The 17,100-nt window shown below is 42.5% G+C and overlaps 1 protein-coding gene across 1 annotated transcript in view; it reads left to right on the top strand.

The window, feature by feature from the left end:
- SMAD9 (SMAD family member 9) overlaps positions 1 to 17,100 on the top strand; it is a 58,863-nt gene that overhangs the window by 37,617 nt on the left and 4,146 nt on the right. Inside the window, exons 3-4 of the mRNA XM_082365574.1 lie at positions 3,919 to 4,176; positions 8,083 to 8,304. Of these exons, the coding sequence (XP_082221700.1) occupies positions 3,919 to 4,176; positions 8,083 to 8,304 (480 nt within the window). The remainder of the gene's footprint in view (positions 1 to 3,918; positions 4,177 to 8,082; positions 8,305 to 17,100) is intronic.

Here is a 17,100-nt window from a genome sequence, read left to right as displayed (position 1 = left end):
TGCTTAAAGTCAGTATTTTGAGAACAATGAAGATGCTAATGTGCACCAAGTTTGCTGGGTCCCTAATTATCATAAAGCTGAAGTTTTGCCTTTGAAATCTCTCATCTTTCGACCACCCGTTTTAGGAACCTTGAAGGCTGAATTCTGATTTTCTTTACACTCACACAACCACTTAAATAATCAATTTTAGTGCTTTTCAAACTATCTGTAGTGAAGGACCAGTTTTTTAAAAAATTTCCAATCCCTCAAATATCAGTATTTTTACAATACAAATGAATTACTAGGCAGATGAAACTTTTAAGAGACTTACAAAATACAAGCTCAATATTTTTTACTATTCATTTCAACAGATATAAAATTACTCTGTCAAGTGGCTATTAAAGTTTCTAAACACAAACTCTCAGTTTCAGTACTTGTATTCCCACGGACTGGTACCCAGCAGCTGGTAAAGTCTCACCAGTCCTCAGACCTCACTTTGTGTGGCTTGCGTCTGGTAGAAGCCGTGCAAAAACGTTTTCAGGGCTCATAATGATTTTTCTTCATGCAACCGGAGGTTATTCCAGGAGTATAATTTCTCCTCCGTGTAAAATGCCCACACTCTATCAGAACCACATGACTTTTGAAATAGATACAAAAGCTTTTCTCAGCTTTGCTCTGCAGTTCTTTATACGCAGTAACTCCTTCCATTATCTGCCCCCAGGGTAATGCTTAGATAGTGTGGTATTTAAAAGGTGGCATCACATTGAGTGTCTGTAAGCTCACTAGGTCATATTTGCAAGCAGCAGTTGTGATACAGAAATAGAATTGAGTAATTAGAAATAGCTATTACTATAGATTGAATGTCTGTGTCCCCCCAAAATTCATATGTTGAGAACCTCATGCCCAAGGTGATAGTATTAAGAGGCGGGGCCTTTAGATGACTAGGTCATGGGGCTAGACCCCCATGAGTGGGATTAGTGTCCTTATAAAAGAGGCCCCAGAGAGACCCCATTCCCTTCCTACCGTGTGAGGACATAGTGAGAAGAAGCCAGCCTGCAACCCAGAAGAGGGCTCTCGCCAGAACCTGACCAGGCTGTACCCCTATCTTGGACTGCCCAGCCTCTGGAACTGTGAGAAATAAATTTCTGTTGTTTATAAGCTTCCCAGTCTATGGTATACCTGCTATAGCAGCCCTAAGGGGCTAAGACAGCTGTGTTTTGAGTGAAAGTATTTACAAATATGATCAGTGCAAACCTAAAGTAAACTGAGCTTGTCAGGCTGAATTACGAGAACCCAGTAATTGAACAAATTCTATTTAATGACATCTTTGTAGTATAGGTGATCTCTAATGCTGACAACAGATTTCTTAGAAATGCTGCTCTATTTAACTAACATTTTGTTCAGTTTTGCCTCCAGTGGAAGCAGAAAAGGTTTTTTCAGCTGTTAAATCCTGAAAATCAATATAATTTATTTATGTTAAAAAAAATCACTCAATTGATATATTTTTTGAACCTTTTAAGTACTGATTTTCTTTTTATCAAGTAGAAAAAATATGTATTTGCCCTAAATCCTTAAAATACAAATGCTATAAAAATTCAAAAAAAAAATAACAACCAGGATGATATCATCAGTTTTCCTTACAAATCTTCACTGCCTTTGGTTTTACCCAGATGATAGAAATACATTATCAAGATATTTGCCTCAATAAAGAAAAATGCATCCTTTCTTTTCTTTTGGTGCCTCAGATCTGCAGGCCACGGTGGAGTGAAAGTCTCTGCATTCAGATATGAGGGAGGCTGTTTATCAGTGTTAAGAATACACTGTAGATACCTTACATTAGAACTGAAGTCACGGAGAGTATCTGAATTCTTCATCCAAAAAAGAAAAATGAGTGTTTATTTGATCTTTGTTAACACTGTGATCAAGAAGCATCACTGGAAAAGAAGTCATATGTCATTTACTATGTCAGCCCCTCACTTTCAGAGTATTCATGAGGCAAGGCATTTTTGTATGCCTGTATATTCATGGATTACATAAAAGGAAATTGAATGGCTTATCATCCAGGTCATTTTTGCACAGTGATGTTGAGTATTTGTTGTATCATGTCATAAGGCATATACAAATGCTGGCTTTTGAAGGAGGAAGAAGTCATTGTTTCTCTGCCACCCTCATCTCTGTAGTGGTTTAGCTTAAAACTTTTCATCTTACCTGTTGGAGTTTATATTCTACCTATAGAACTGAAAATTATTGCTTGTTAAGAAGAGGTAAATGTATGATAGTGGGTAAATGGTGGACTTCGTGATGGATGTTATTGTTATTGTAACTGTTGTCTGTTTACTCCAAAACATTTACTTTCTATGAAAGTTTTTATTGATACTTGCATGTGATAACAAATCCATAGTGTGATTTGAAACAAGTGCTACCTCAGCCATTTCCAGAAGCAACCTCTTTTAATCATTCTTGCTTGGTTCTTTTGCTAGTTCTCTCCATTATTACTAAAAAAATATGAAGATAACTCTAGATAATATGCTTATACATCTGTTTTCAAATGTATCACTTTTAGCTAATTTCATTGACTCTAACATAAAAGATGAAGATTTAGCTAATTTATATTACCTTTTCCTTTCTTCCTCTTCTCAATCTATATTTTGGTTTCTGTTTTATTATACAAGTTAATATAATATTAATTATATTATTCTTTTGGCTATTCTATTAGTTTCCATTGTGGGATTTGGGGGTAAGAATTATTCCCCCTTAGAAGAGCATTGGTCCATTGCCTTCCACTGTCCAGCATCGGTGATGGGAAGTAATAAATCAGTTTCTCATGTCCTTGTAGGTGACTTTGAGGTGATCTTCTGGGAGCTTTTAGAATATTCAGTTTGTCCTTAGATGTTTGAAATTCAAGATGGTATGACTAGGTCTGGATCTTTTTTCATTAATTAGACTGTATACTCTGTGGCTCTTTTCAATCTGATGACGTAGATCCTTCTTTAGCTCTGAGACATTTTCACCTATTATTTCTTTGATCACTTCATCCCTCTGTATTCCCTGCTTCTCTTTCTGGAACTTATGTTGGTACCAGGTCACCCCTCAACAATACTTCATGGAATAGCTTCTTTCTGCCAAGCCTTGGGACACTTTAGAAGTCAGTAGGAGCTAGGAATGCCTGGACAATGCTTGCCCTTGAGAATTGCATCTGTTCCTGTTTTTGTATAGAATCAGGAGGGAAATGTTCTTTTTAAAGTATGGAACCCAGAAGGAAACATACTAAAATGAACAGACTTTATTATAAGTTCTCTGTTACTGCTTATCTTCTACTTATTCACTTTTGTTACTACTCACTGTTTATCTTTTACTTTATAACTTTTAGTTACCTTTAAATCTTTCTGCTAAAGGCAAGTAGAATGTTTTTACTTAACCAGCAGTAGGAGCCTAAAAATTTAGGCTGGTCATCTAAGTAATTCGCCATGGTTTCTGAAGTAAAAATATTCTGGGCATGACTTGGGGTTTCATTGTGAGCAATAGAAAGCGATTTTGCATTTAAAAAAAACACTTTATTGGCAGAATCAAAGGAAGCAGTGAACAGTCAGGCCTCCAGAAGGCCAGGTAATAGGGCAGCTCTGGTCATTTCTGCGATGGGAACGAGTAGGCAATTTTTAGAGCGCTGACATAAGAACGATTCTCTGCTAAACTTTTCGTTAATTGGCTGCGAGGAGAGAAACCATTGCTTCAGCTTGATTCCCAAGCTCTCTTTTGAGGAGGAGATGGGACCTTCGTGGACAGTGTCACGATGAGCACACAGAATGGTGGGCAAGTGGTTCCCAAAGGAAAAACAGGAGTTTATCACCCAGAAATGGACAGACGAAAAGCAGCCCGCGCCCACTCTCGTTTGGGCGGATGAGCCGAGGTTCTAACGCACCGGTTGCTTCCTCCCCCCAGTTCTGCCTCCCGTGCTCGTGCCCAGACACAGCGAGTACAACCCGCAGCTGAGCCTCCTGGCCAAGTTCCGCAGCGCGTCCCTGCACAGCGAGCCGCTCATGCCGCACAACGCCACCTACCCCGACTCCTTCCAGCAGCCTCCGTGCCCGGCCTTCCCTCCGTCGCCCGGGCCCCCGTTCCCGCAGTCCCCGTGCACGGCCGGCTACCCTCACTCCCCGGGAAGCCCTTCCGAGCCGGAGAGCCCCTTCCAGCACTCAGGTCAGTGAAAGCCGCGGTCTCCCGGGATACGAGTACCCAACACGGTTGTGTAGGCGGGGCCATCGTATAAACGTCAAATAGACAGCTAGTGGGAAGCAACCGCATAGCACAGGGAGATCAGCTCTGTGCTTTGTGACCACCTAGAGGGGTGGGATAGGGAGGGTGGGAGGGTGGGAGATGCAAGAGGGAAGAGAGATGGGAACATATGTATATGTATAACTGATTCACTTTGTTATAAAGCAGAAACTAACACACCATTGTAAAGCAATTATACTCCAATAAAGATGTTAAAAACAAAACAAAGAATAATAAGATTTGATGTTTGGACTTTAAAAAAAAAAAAAAACTAGCGCTGCCACTTGCAGTTCGCACAGCAGTTTCCTGCGGGCCGTTGGACCCTGCCCACGCTCTAACCTGATCAGGACTCTACCCATTTTGGAGCAGTTATCAATTTCTTTTTTTTTTTTTTAATTTTTATTGCGGTATAATTGATTTACAATGTTGTGTTAGTTTCAGGTGTACAGCAAAGTGAATCAGTTATACATGTACATACATCCACTCTTTTTTTAGATTCTTTTCCCATATAGGCCATTACAGAGTGCAGAGTAGCATTCCCTGTGCTATACAGGAGGCCCCTATTAGTTACCTATTTTATATGTAGTAGTGTGTATATGTCAATCCCAGTCTTCCAATTTACCCCTGTACAATCCAGTGGCATTAAGTACATTCACACTGTTGTGCAACCATCACCACGATCTATTTCCAAAATTTTTTCATCACCCCAAACAGAAACTCTGTGCCTGTTAAGCAGTAGGTCCCCATTACCTCTTCCTCTAGCCCCTGGTAAGCTTTTATCTACTTTCTGCCTCTATGGATTTGCCTATTCTAGGTACCTTATATAAATGGAACCATACAATATTTGTGGAGTTTTTTGTGTCTGACTTATTTCACTTAGCACGGTGTTTTTCACAGTCCATCCACATTGTAGCAGTATCAGTTACTCCATTTTTGTAACTGAACAATAGTCCGTTGTATGGATATACCACATTTTTAAAAAATCCATTCATTGGTTGATGGATATTTGGGTTGTTTCTACCTTTGGCTCTTGTGAGTAATGTTGCTATGAACATTGATGTTCAAGTATTTGTTCGAGTCCTTGCTTTTACTTCCTTTGGGTACATACCTAGGAATGGAACTGATGGGTCATATGAACTCTACGTTCAGCCCCTTAATTTTGTAGATAGATCGACTCAAGGACCTACAAAAGGGCCCCCTTTATAACTTTTGCACTAGGATCATAGTTCATTTTCTCTTAGGGAAATGCCTTATCACTGGCACTGCGGTGTGGTCCGTGGACCACGTGCATTAGAATCATCAGCAATGCCTGTTAAAACCTGCATGGCTGCATCCAGCCACTGATCTATTGACTCACAATTTCGGGGGGGTGGGCCCAGGAATCTGCATTTTAACAGGGTCCACTGGCGATTTTTATGCCCACTTAAGTGTGAGAACTACTTGGATGGACGATTCAGTTCAACAAAGGCAGTGGAGTTAATGCCGTTGAACTCCACTGCTAACATAACAAGACCATTCTGAACTGACATTAGGAATGTAGACAGAAGGAATCATTTGTTCTGAGGTCCTCGATAAAGAGTTTTCTCTCTGCCTCAGGAGTTTTTACTGTTTTGAATTAATTTCTGATAACATGTTATCTACTGAACGCATACCTTTTGCCTAATTATGATCGTCTGATCATAAAACTGATATTTGGGGAGAAGAGCCCTTCTCAGCATGCCTTGGGCACAAGCTTATAATCAGCTTTCAGCCATTCTGTGTTTTGGGGGCCATATTTTGAACTGTGTTGAGTCAGAGTTTCCCTTTGGCCATTGTACAATCCATGGCACCAGAGGGACTGAAAAGTAAATTAACTTCAAAGGAGGTTTAACGTTCTCTGTTTTGAAAGCCAGATAACAGACTATAGAGAAAAGCTAGGAGAATAGCTCCTAGATTTGAAGATCTCATCATGAAGTCATTTGAACCCAATAATAACTCATAAGTCAGAGGGACAGCGAATCAACCCTCTAGTGAGGGGCTCAGGACAACCAGTTTCTCCTGGAGGACTGTCCCAGTGTCACCGTAGAATGGCCCCCTTACATTAGTGGTCTCTCTGTAGCAGTGACACTCTCCACCAAAGCCAGGAGTTTAGCGGCAGAAAGGGTTGACTCAAGCTGTCCTTGTGTAGTCTATCAGTTTGATGTTCCTTTGTTTTACTGCTTTCTTTTAGTTGACACACCACCCCCGCCTTATCATGCCGCCAAAGCCCCAGGGACCCAGAATGCCTGACCTGTAGATGCCACAGCTGAGAGTCACTTAGTACTGTCCGTGCCTAACAGAGGTCACTTGGCAGATGAACAGCCAAATGTAGCTGTCTTCCAAGAGTACTTCCTATTACCACCTCCCTTCTGGAAAACAAAGAAAAGAGCAAAAGAAAACAAAACGTGCCAGCCTGCTGTTTCATAAGTGTTTTCAGGGGCAGATAGCGTGGTTTCGCATTTTGACTTTGGCATTCCTCAGTCCCATAGAGTGAATGTTTTGTGTGTTATCCTGGTTAGTAGAACAAGTAAATTTTAAATTTTAACCGAACATTTAGAAGCCTGTAGTTCTGGATGTTTTAGTATGGAATTAGGTATTTAAGAAGTTAGTGATTTTGTCCCATTTGTGTTTCTTTACTGTAATAGGTTTATAGTAATGTCTTTCATTTGGCTTAGAGGAGTGCTCTTCAAAATATGTATATAGTTTTTACATAATTTTATTTGTGTCCTGTAATAGGCTAGATAAATATTGCTCAACTTCAGTGTTCATACAGACCACATGGCGATCTTGCATAAATGCAGATTTTGATTCCCTAGATCTGGGGTGCTTTTCAAGAATCTGCATTCCTAACAAGCTCCCAGGTGATGCAGTGGCTGCAGTCCCAGGAACCACACCGAGCAGGGAAGGTCAAAGGGCTTTACTATCTAAAGTATCTCAGAGGGAATGCTTTCATAAGTGAAGGACCATTTGGAAATCACATAATAACCCCCTAATTTATCTGTTTTGTAAGTTCATATTTTAGTGCATATAGGAACACACTCTAGACACAAGAATTACTAGAATATTCAAAGAAAAGAAAGATACTATAATCAATAGAAAGGCAGAGAAAGATTGTGAGTGGCGAAGAAAAAAAAACCTCCAAATTTGGGTTAGTGGCAACTTAACTTTGAAAAATTTGGGGTGAAAACATAACATTCATGGATTTCCTAATGAAATAGACCTCTCCCTTTAAAATACTTTTATGCCATAATTATCCCATAGGTACCCAAAGGAGAATGTGAGTCTATGTGGACATTGTTTTTTCTTTCTTAAATAAAATCCTATGCAGTGTTTTTGGTTTGATTTTACATATTGGAACAAATTTTTTTCAGCTTTAGGTCGTTAGAAAAGGATACTCTTTGCCACGGGGATTCAGTTTGGCACTGCAACAGTAAGATGCTGTCATCTGTAAAGATGAGGTGACCTGGCAGCTTCCTTTTAGCTGTGTTTCCTTTAGGGGGGATGAAGTTTACATGGATCCACTCATATTGCTGTTGCCTGGCCCCTCAATTCTAGTAAACATGTTTACAAAGCCTCCAACCATGGGGGAATCACGAGGACGGTGGCCCCTGTGCACAGGTACGTGGACCAGATGAGCTACCTGCCAACAGCTTCCGTGAAAGAGGCGGGTTTGTAAAGATCACACAGCAGCCTGCTGGGTCTTGCAGCCAACTTTCTGGTGAACAGCGATAACCGCAGTTTCCTGGTGGAGTCGTGAGCTGGGAGGCACGAGCGTGGCGGTAGTGATGTCCTGTCTGGTCCGTTTTCTTTCAGATTTTCGGCCGGTTTGCTACGAGGAGCCACAGCACTGGTGCTCAGTCGCCTACTATGAACTGAACAACCGTGTTGGGGAGACGTTCCAGGCTTCCTCCCGAAGTGTGCTTATTGATGGATTCACAGACCCTTCGAATAACAGGAACAGATTCTGTCTCGGACTTCTTTCTAATGTAAACAGAAACTCAACGATAGAAAATACCAGAAGACACATAGGAAAGGGTAAAAGCAATATGTAGTTCCTTCCTATATTCTTCTGAGCTAAAACGTGAAAATAGAAATAAGCCATGGATTGGCTGCATGGCCTAGTGGGATGATCCCAGGGCTGGGATCTGGGACACTGTTCTGGGGATATTGTTGGGAAAAGCATGGGAGGTTTTGTAACCTTAGTGTCTCTACCTCTGAGGTCGGCACAGCATCTTCTGGGGGGTGGCGTAGGGTGGGTATTAGGAAGACGAACAAGATGATAAATATGAAAACAGGATGAAATTATTATTTTTATTCATTTATTTATGTGGCTGCGTCGGGTCTTAGTTGCGGTGTGCTGACTTCTCTCTAGCTGTGGTATGCGGGTTTTTTCTCTCTAATTGTGGTATGCAGGCTCCAGGGCACGTGGGCTCTGTAGTTGTGGCACGCAGGCTTAGTTGCCCCACGGCATGTGGGATCTTAGTTCCCCGACCAGGGATCGAACCTGCATCCCCTGCATTGGAAGGCAAATTCTTTACCACTGGACCACCAGGGAAGTCCCAGGATGATATTATTGAAGAGAAGTATTACGAATTATTTTTGAATTGCCTGAAATGCTAAATAGGATAACTTCTGAAGAAGAGGAGTTCTGGCTGGATGATTATTTATATCAGGTGAAGTTACTTTTAGAGACTGAGAAGCTAGGCAGTTTAAAAAATCGTTGACTTATTAATGTCAGGAAGCCTTTGGTAGGTGATTGGGGTTCTCCTGTGTCCAGGCATTGTTACGACAGCCGAATAAGCACAGGCCTCACTGGGGTCTGGCTGTGATGCTTTTGGAGCCTGTCTCATTGGCATGATCAATCCCAGCTGAGCATGAGGCCTCGTTGAGGATTTGAAGTTCTTTTCTTTTCTATTCGAATAGTTGGCAGTGTCTGAATGGTGCCTGGTTGTCCACTATTCTACTCTGGAATCACAGGTATAAAGAACCTTCAGAGTCATTTGATCTTTTCTCTCCCCGTCTAGCACTTATACCACCTTGGGGAGTAGCCACGAGCCTTTTATTTCAAATTTCCAGGGGAGATTCATTATTTCACTTATGATGCTTCCTGTATTCTTCCTAACATACCTCCTAAATGTCTCCTGTTGTAAACCTACAGACCATTGACTAAGAGACAGGCTGAGTTCCTTCACTGATGTTGACTCTTAATGGCAAAAGTTACTTTCTGTTTATTTTATCCTGTATCTTTCCATAGTAGCTTTGAGGTGGCTTACAAGAAACCTTTACAGTGAAATGATAAATGAAAAATAGAAAATCAGGAGCTGGGGGTGAGTGGGAGAGAAGAATACACGTATGTCATCTCCCAAGAGTTACCATTGTAATTGTAACCATTGTGATTGTGATTAAACTTTTCCTCTGGAGGTCAGAAAAAGGAAACTTAATCTGTAATGTAACTTTTATCCCAAAGGAGGAAACATAGTCATTCCTCAAAGGAAGTAATATTTTGACTGAAATCTTAAATATCTCAGGTATGGTTTTACTTTTAAATGATTTTTATAAGAATCTTCAGGTGAAATCTAAAGGTAGAACGTTAAAACGTAATGTTGTAGAGCTGTTTGCTAAAGGGCTTTACAGATTGGTCTGCATATTAGACTTCTACTTATGCCACTTGATCTAAAAATAGAATTAAAATATGCAAGGACTGTTAAATACCTTCTGGGAAACTTTCTGCAAGTAGTTTGTTCAGGGTGCTGCTGATGTGGATGGACGGATGTGGAGGGTTGGTGTCATGTTAGTAACTGAGAGATAGTCCACAGGGTTAAAAAAAAAACATAGGAGCAAGAGCCAGGACTGATGACCTGTTACAAAAACCAGCAAGCCTAGGAAATGCTCACCTGGATGGAAGGGCACTCCACCCTCAACATGGTCCCCAAGGCACAATTTTCTCAGAAAGCTGCTTTGGAATTGTCCTAATGTGAAAAGATAATTTTTTTAAGGGGCTACAAGCCATGCCATAAAGCATGGCATGGAATATTTCAAAGCAAGAGCTATTGGTTTTCTGTGAGGTCAGGGGGCTCTCTCTCAGGGGCCCCCGTGGATTATCTGGTTCTGAGCTACGTGGCTTCCTGGAGCACCAGCCTGAGTAAGTTTGCAGCCAAATGCACCTTGAGGTTAGTGAACAAGTTAACGTGTTCTGTGGAGTTAGTTACTAGAGACACTCAGACTTCACAGCTATGCATTCATCTCGCAAATATTTATTGAGCATTTAATCTTAGCCAGATGGTTCTGCCACTAGGGATGCAGCAATGGGAAACAAACAAGACAAAACAAAAATCCCTGGCTTCGTGGATTACCTACAACTAAGGAAAGACAAACAAGAAATAATACACGCGTGCACGCGCACACACACACACACACACACACACACGCACACACACACACGTCAAATGATAATTGTCCAGAGAAAAACAAAGGAGGGAAAGGGAATGGGGAGGGTAGCCAGGGCAGGCTTCCTAAGGAGGTGACATCTGAGCCGAGAGCTAAAGAGGGAATCGACAGTGTGGGTACCAGTGGGGAAAGCTTTCCAAGCAAAGGGAAACAGCAGGTACAAAGGCCCTGAAGCCTGCCTGGCATAGTGAGGAATAGCAGGGACGCCAAAGTGAACGGAACAGAGTGAGCAAGGGAGTGAGGAAGTCATAGAAGAAGCGGGGACAGGACCCGGTCTCAGGGCCTAGAAGCCATGTAGAGTGCTTTAACTTTGCCTGTGTGACATAGGAAGATGGAGTTAAGTTGGAGTTTATAGATCTGAGTTTTCACTTCAGAAGGATCCCCTGGCTGTTATATCGAGATGAGACTGTAGGGGGGTGGGGGGTGGGGCAAGGGTGGAAGGTATCTACAAAAAAAAGCTTTTTATTATGGTTAATGATGGGCCATTTCTCCCCTCAGTAGTTATCAGTTGCTTTGAGGTCACTTCCGGTTTGTGTTCCTTGCCACTTAAGTTAGGGAAGATGGCTGGTCCTCTAAAGGAAGTTCATGCCACCACCGGTCAGCAGGGCATGTACTTTGAGTTGTTTTGTGTGGCGGTGATGGTTTATGCTGACTCACCCGTGCTCTTTCATCCTGCTTTCCATCTAATGCAATGCACTGTGAGGCAGCAGGCTTGGTACCAAGCCTTTATTTGTATCCTTAAAACAGTAACAAACCTATTGCTTTGACCTCTCTAGCCAAGTGCTTTAAAAAGCCGTAGGCTAGTTAGCACTAGAATAGCCAGGAGCTGCTGCTTCAGTATCAGAGGCAGGACTTCAAAGAACCTGGAAGAGTGCATTCTACATGAAGTCTGTCCATATTCTTCCTTGAAAACCAGGCAGACCACTTGAACTCTTTCAAATGACTGATAGCTGCCCCCACTGATTTTCCCTAATGTGTGTGAGGCACCCTGGCAGACTCTTACTCATGTTATTTTTATTGTCACCCTACAAGTTAGGATTTCTTAGTTCCATTTTATGGATGAGGCAATGGAAGCTCAGCGAATTCAGCGGTATACCCCTGGTCCCACGAGTGATGTGGGTTTGCACCCATGGCTCTGTCTGTAAGGCCCAGTCGCTCCCTTCTGCTGGAGGGGAGGGGCCCTCCTGCTTTTTCATCTCGGCACCCCTCTTAGTTCAGCGCTTGAGGAATTGAGTCTTTCGATATGGAATGAAAATACTTATATGCTGCAGGCACGATATGTCAGAATCACCTCTGAGATCTTGAAATAAGGCCCTCATAGTACTAAAGTGATGAAATTTTACAATGATTTACTTTAAAAATGTAAATCAGAGAAGATTTTGTGTTTTCCCCACGAGAATATTCTAGAAAAGGAGTACCTCACTGAGTTACACAGAGCTCCATCGGAGGATTATAAGGATCTTTGCAGAAAAAAAGATGAAGAACTGCTGACATATCATACCTATCTGTGACTGCGCAAAATAAAGTGAAGGTTATTTCCTGATGTTTTGGGAGTGATGTAATAGCCAACTTGGATCACTGGAGTATAAAACGTGCCTGCTTTTTTAGAGTGGCTTTTAGGATGAGGAAATAATGAGGAAAACCGCAGTTTTGAACGGACTGCATGGACATACGTGTGCTGCTCTTAAGGTCATTGCGGTTGGATTATATTTCTTAGAAATGCACAACTTAATATAATCCTAATCAATAGCACTGTCATTTCTGAGCACCTACTATTTGTGCTGTAACTGAAGTCAGAGCCATTGACCCTCGTAATGAGCCTGTGCCGGGTTCTTGGTGTGAAAGGACACTTGGAGCAGGACGGGCAGGTTTCTCCTTTGTAGCTGCAGACATGCTGCGTGTGTCCTGGCTGTTGGCTGTTCTTCCTCTCATGGGAGAAGGAGTGGGTAATTATGATAATTCCTGAGGCATTAGCCCCAGGGATTGAACTTACCGAGGCAAACCGAGACCTTCCCTGAACATAATTATCATAGATTCCAAATCACTGAATTGCTTTTGGAATTAGTTTTTCACCTTTTAATGAATCTTTATTTTCTTGCACATCTCAGCTTGTTCTGTAGAATCCTAGTAATGCTTCCATGTTTTATGAAAGGAATTATCCTGAGGCAAGGGTTTGGTTTGTCACTTCCTTAGAAGGAGGGTCTGCACCTCAGGGTGATTTTTTTTTTTTTTATAAATTTATTTATTTTTGGCTGCGTTGGGTCTTCCTTGCTGTGCGTGGGCTTTCTCTAGTTGCGGCGAGCGGGGGCTACTCTACGTTGTGGTGCACGGGCTTCTCATTGTGGTGGTTTCTCTTTCTTGCCAAGCATGGGCTCTAAGCGCGCGGGCTTCAGTAGTTGTGGCTCACGGGCTCTAGAGCGCAGGCTCAGTAGTTGTGGCACACGGGCTTAGTTGCTCCACGGCATGTGGGATCTTCCCAGACCAGGGCTCGAACCCGTGTCCCCTGCATTGGCAGGCGGATTCTTAAGCACTGCGCCACCAGGGAAGTCCTCAGGGTGATTTTTGGATTGCTTCTTTCTCAATGGATTTAGTTTCCCAGTCTCAAAATGTCCTTTCCATTCTGCCTTTGAATGTGTATAAGGTTTCTCATCCCTGAAAAAGCAAATCCTAAAAAATTTTAACACAGAATGTCATACTGTTGCAGTTATTACACAGGGCATTGCAGAATACTTCATATCATGAGGAAAATGTTCACACTATTTTAATATGTGAAAAAAGGTTATAAAAGATCCTGTAGAGGATGATCCTAATTTTGTTTAAAATGTGCACATAAAAGACTGAAAGGTATATGACACATATTAGCTTTGAATATTTCTGGGCTGTGGATTTGTGGCCGATCTTTATTCTTTGCATCTCTGTATTTTATAAATTTCCTCTAGTGGGTCTTGTTGCTCCTGTGAAGATGGGGTGGGACCGAGCATGTCCAGGCATGCTGGGGTCACTGAAGTAGTGGTGAGAGAGAAAGCATCACGGTTCACCCACCCTGGCAGAGTCGCCGAGTGTGCGAGTGCACAGTGGGCATTCAGCGTAGGTCAGTTGGGACCAAAGCTGCTTGTTCATCATATTGTCCGGAGAGACTTAAAGTCTTCAAGTATAGCTTTAGGGGACTGATTTTGCTACCAGCCCAGAAGTGGCTTTGTGTGAACTGGAAGGAACCCATTTCTCAAGAGAAGTTTCTGCCATCTGCTGGAGGAGTCTTCTAATAACTGTACAAATCTCGGAAGACTGAGGCACACCCTGGGTTTGTGCAGTGCACAGCTGCAGGCACTGTCCTGGGCGGGCCCACCTCCCTCCTCTGGACCAAAGCCCCGGTGTAGATCTGGAAATCTTTACTTTTATGTTATTTTTTGATCATACATTAAAAAATTTTTTTTTATTTTGGAAAATTTCAAGCTTACACAAAAGTAGAGTCATGTAATAAATTTTCATATGACCATCTCCAGCTTCAATAGTGAGTCACTTTCTGTACCATTCTTTTCCCCAGTCCCATCACAGTATTTTTACAAGAGTATTTTAAAGCAAATCTCAGACCTCGTATCCTTTCTCCCATATATTTAAGTATATGTCTAACTACATAAGGAATTTCTGAAAGTATCATCATTATTTACCCTCAGAATATGCACTTTCTTTAAGCTCCAGAGGATCCTGACAGTCAGCCAGATTTTAGAATAGTTGTGCATCTTTGATGGGGAGTAAAGACTGGTGAGGCCCTTTGCCTTTGGGTTTCTCTGAAATCTTGATCTTACTTTAGATGGCCTGGACTCAAAAGAATGTCACCCTGCATTTCATAGAGTTTCTAAGTCAGTACGATTAACACTTCTTCACAGCGATTAGTTGGATAGTTCACTTGTATTTCAATAAATAGTGCATTTTTTAATGGGAAAAAAATAAAATAGTTGTGCAGAAGAGAGGGCAGCAAAGCCAAGGGGAATATCAATTACCAACTCCAGGGAAGGTGTTGAGTTTGTGCTCATAAGTTCAGGGTGTTTTCCAAGCAGAGTGGAGAGGCATCAGGGTTCTCTGAGCTGGGCTGTGGGGTGATGAGATCTACTTTCCGCAGGGATATCCTTTCCCCACCCCGACTCCCACTCCGGAGGGGATCCTTGCATATTCCTTCCACTTCGGGACGTCCCCCTCTGGCTGTTAATAGGTCCCACAGCATTGGAACCCACTCACTAGCCTAACTAAGCTGCTGTCCTCCCCGCCTCCCCTCCATCACCTCTGTCACTCAAGGCTGCAGAAGATGCCAGAAGGGACCTACCTGCAGCCTGACTCAGCAGATCCAAATCAAGCCCAAAGAGTCCTAATTAACCACCACCCAGGACTCCAGACTCCCTAATCTCCTAAAGGGTGGGTGCAGGCACACACAGATGGAAAACTCAGATGAAGAAAGATGCAGCCCGAGAAGAGAGGTAGTCCGAGGTGTGGGTACAACTTGCCTGAGGACTCCGTTGCCTGGCTTCTCTCTCGTCTCAGGTAGCACCTTCTTCGGGCGTTTATCCTTACTGCTCACTGTTCTCTGTGGCGATCTAGCATCTCACACATGTGGTTTGAAGCCACTCTTCTGGCCTGTCAAATGGATGCAAATAAAATCCCTTGCTTACTTGACTCCTTCGATGTCGCGGTCTCTAGCCCAAATCCAGCCTCCTTCGCAGTGGGGTTGAATTCCCCCCGGTCCCGGTACTGAGGGCTGCTGGCTCGGGCTTCTGTGGGTGCATCCCGTTGGCTCTGCCCCCTCTTCTCACTCAGGATGCTAAATTACTGCCTCCTTGTTCAGTCTTTTCTCTGCTTTCCATGCTCTGCCAGCATGTCTGTGGCTGCGGATGAGACTTTAACAGGACTGAAAATCCTCCCCTAAATAAACACCAGAGTCAGATAACAAAAATCTGTTCTCCTTAATAGGTTCTGGGAGGATTATATATTTGAAGGTCATTCAATTCAAAGACATACTAAACACTTAGCAGCCTCATGTTCTGGCTCTTCTACCACCTGCTCGCTCTCACTTTGAAAAAACTCACAGCTACCCCAGAGGCAGGCCTTCCCCCTGGGAGTTTTTAAAGGAAGTCTGCTTGGATTTGCCCCTGCCTAACCTCCAACATGTCGCTGCAGCCAAGTAACTATGTCCCAGCTAATTAGGACAGTCCTTCTGCCTTCTCCTCACGGCCAGGGCCACGGGTGTCAGACCCCGGGCCGTTTAGGGGAAAGAATGATGGAGATGAGGAAGAAAAGGGAGAGGAAGGCTGAGCAGAGGAAGGGGAGCTGGTCTGATCTAGGTGCAGAAAGGGGAACCTTGGCCTGAATATCAAGAGCTGTGCTTTATCATTGTGACCCTGGGTCCATTTCTTCAGACTGCGTTGGAGTCTGTGGTTGGGATACCTAATACTGAAAACCACTCTTCTCTAAAATTGTATTAAGGGAAAGGAGATCGGAAAAGGAAGCCATAAAGCTGGCGGGAAGTATAATGCAGAAGTGCCTCCATTGCTGCGGCTGTGTCCGAAATGTTTCCTAAATGCGGAGTTACGCACACCAGGGTCTGAGAACCCCTGGAGGTCTTCAGTTTTATTACTTTTAAACGTTTTATTTTTATTTTTAAAAGATCCAAAATCTATCAATGTAAGTACATTCAGGATCATTTCTACAAACCCCTTTTGCCACTGCCCAGCGATTGTACTTACAGTCATGTTGACACTTAGTGCTGGAGCACTTTGTTCCTGCTAAAAGGTTGGGGAACAATCGTTCTGGTGCTTAATACTCACTAGACTAGAACATCTCCATCTCACCTAACCCCAGTCCCTTGTTATAAATTTATGTGGAATCTTAAACCCAGACATTGGGAGGGAAAGCAACAACTGAAATTTACTCTGAGCAGCAGCGTTCTCAGGACGCTTTGCCTTTCAGCTCTAAGAATGTGAGATAAAGTAGCATAAACTACATTTTGATTGTGAGTTTTTATATTTTATCTGAAAACGTGGCACAAATTTCACTGTTTGTAGGTAAAAAGAGGCATTATTTCTATGACCTATAACTGTAGGTGATAAGTTTTAAAATAAAATGGGTCTCTTTGAGGTATTTATTAAGAGAAATGGATTTATAATTGTTGGTGAAATAAAATTTAAACTTCATTTATTGTTCCCTCTGAAGTAGGTTTAGTGTATGCACCTAAGTATTACCATGGTACTATCTGTGTCCAGTTCTTTTTTTTTTTTTTTTTTTGATGTGTTCTGCTTTATGTATTTATTTTGCATCTAATATTATGAGATCTTCCTTTTAGAAGGAACAAGCGTGAGATTGAGCAAGTGATGGGAGTAGTGCACGAGAGCCTAC

This window comes from Balaenoptera borealis (assembly GCF_965194805.1).
Source record: "Balaenoptera borealis genome assembly, chromosome: 18".
In the NCBI taxonomy this organism is placed as follows: domain Eukaryota; kingdom Metazoa; phylum Chordata; class Mammalia; order Artiodactyla; family Balaenopteridae; genus Balaenoptera; species Balaenoptera borealis.
Note: the sequence above shows the minus strand (reverse complement) of the source record. Positions and strands in the feature narration are given on the sequence as shown.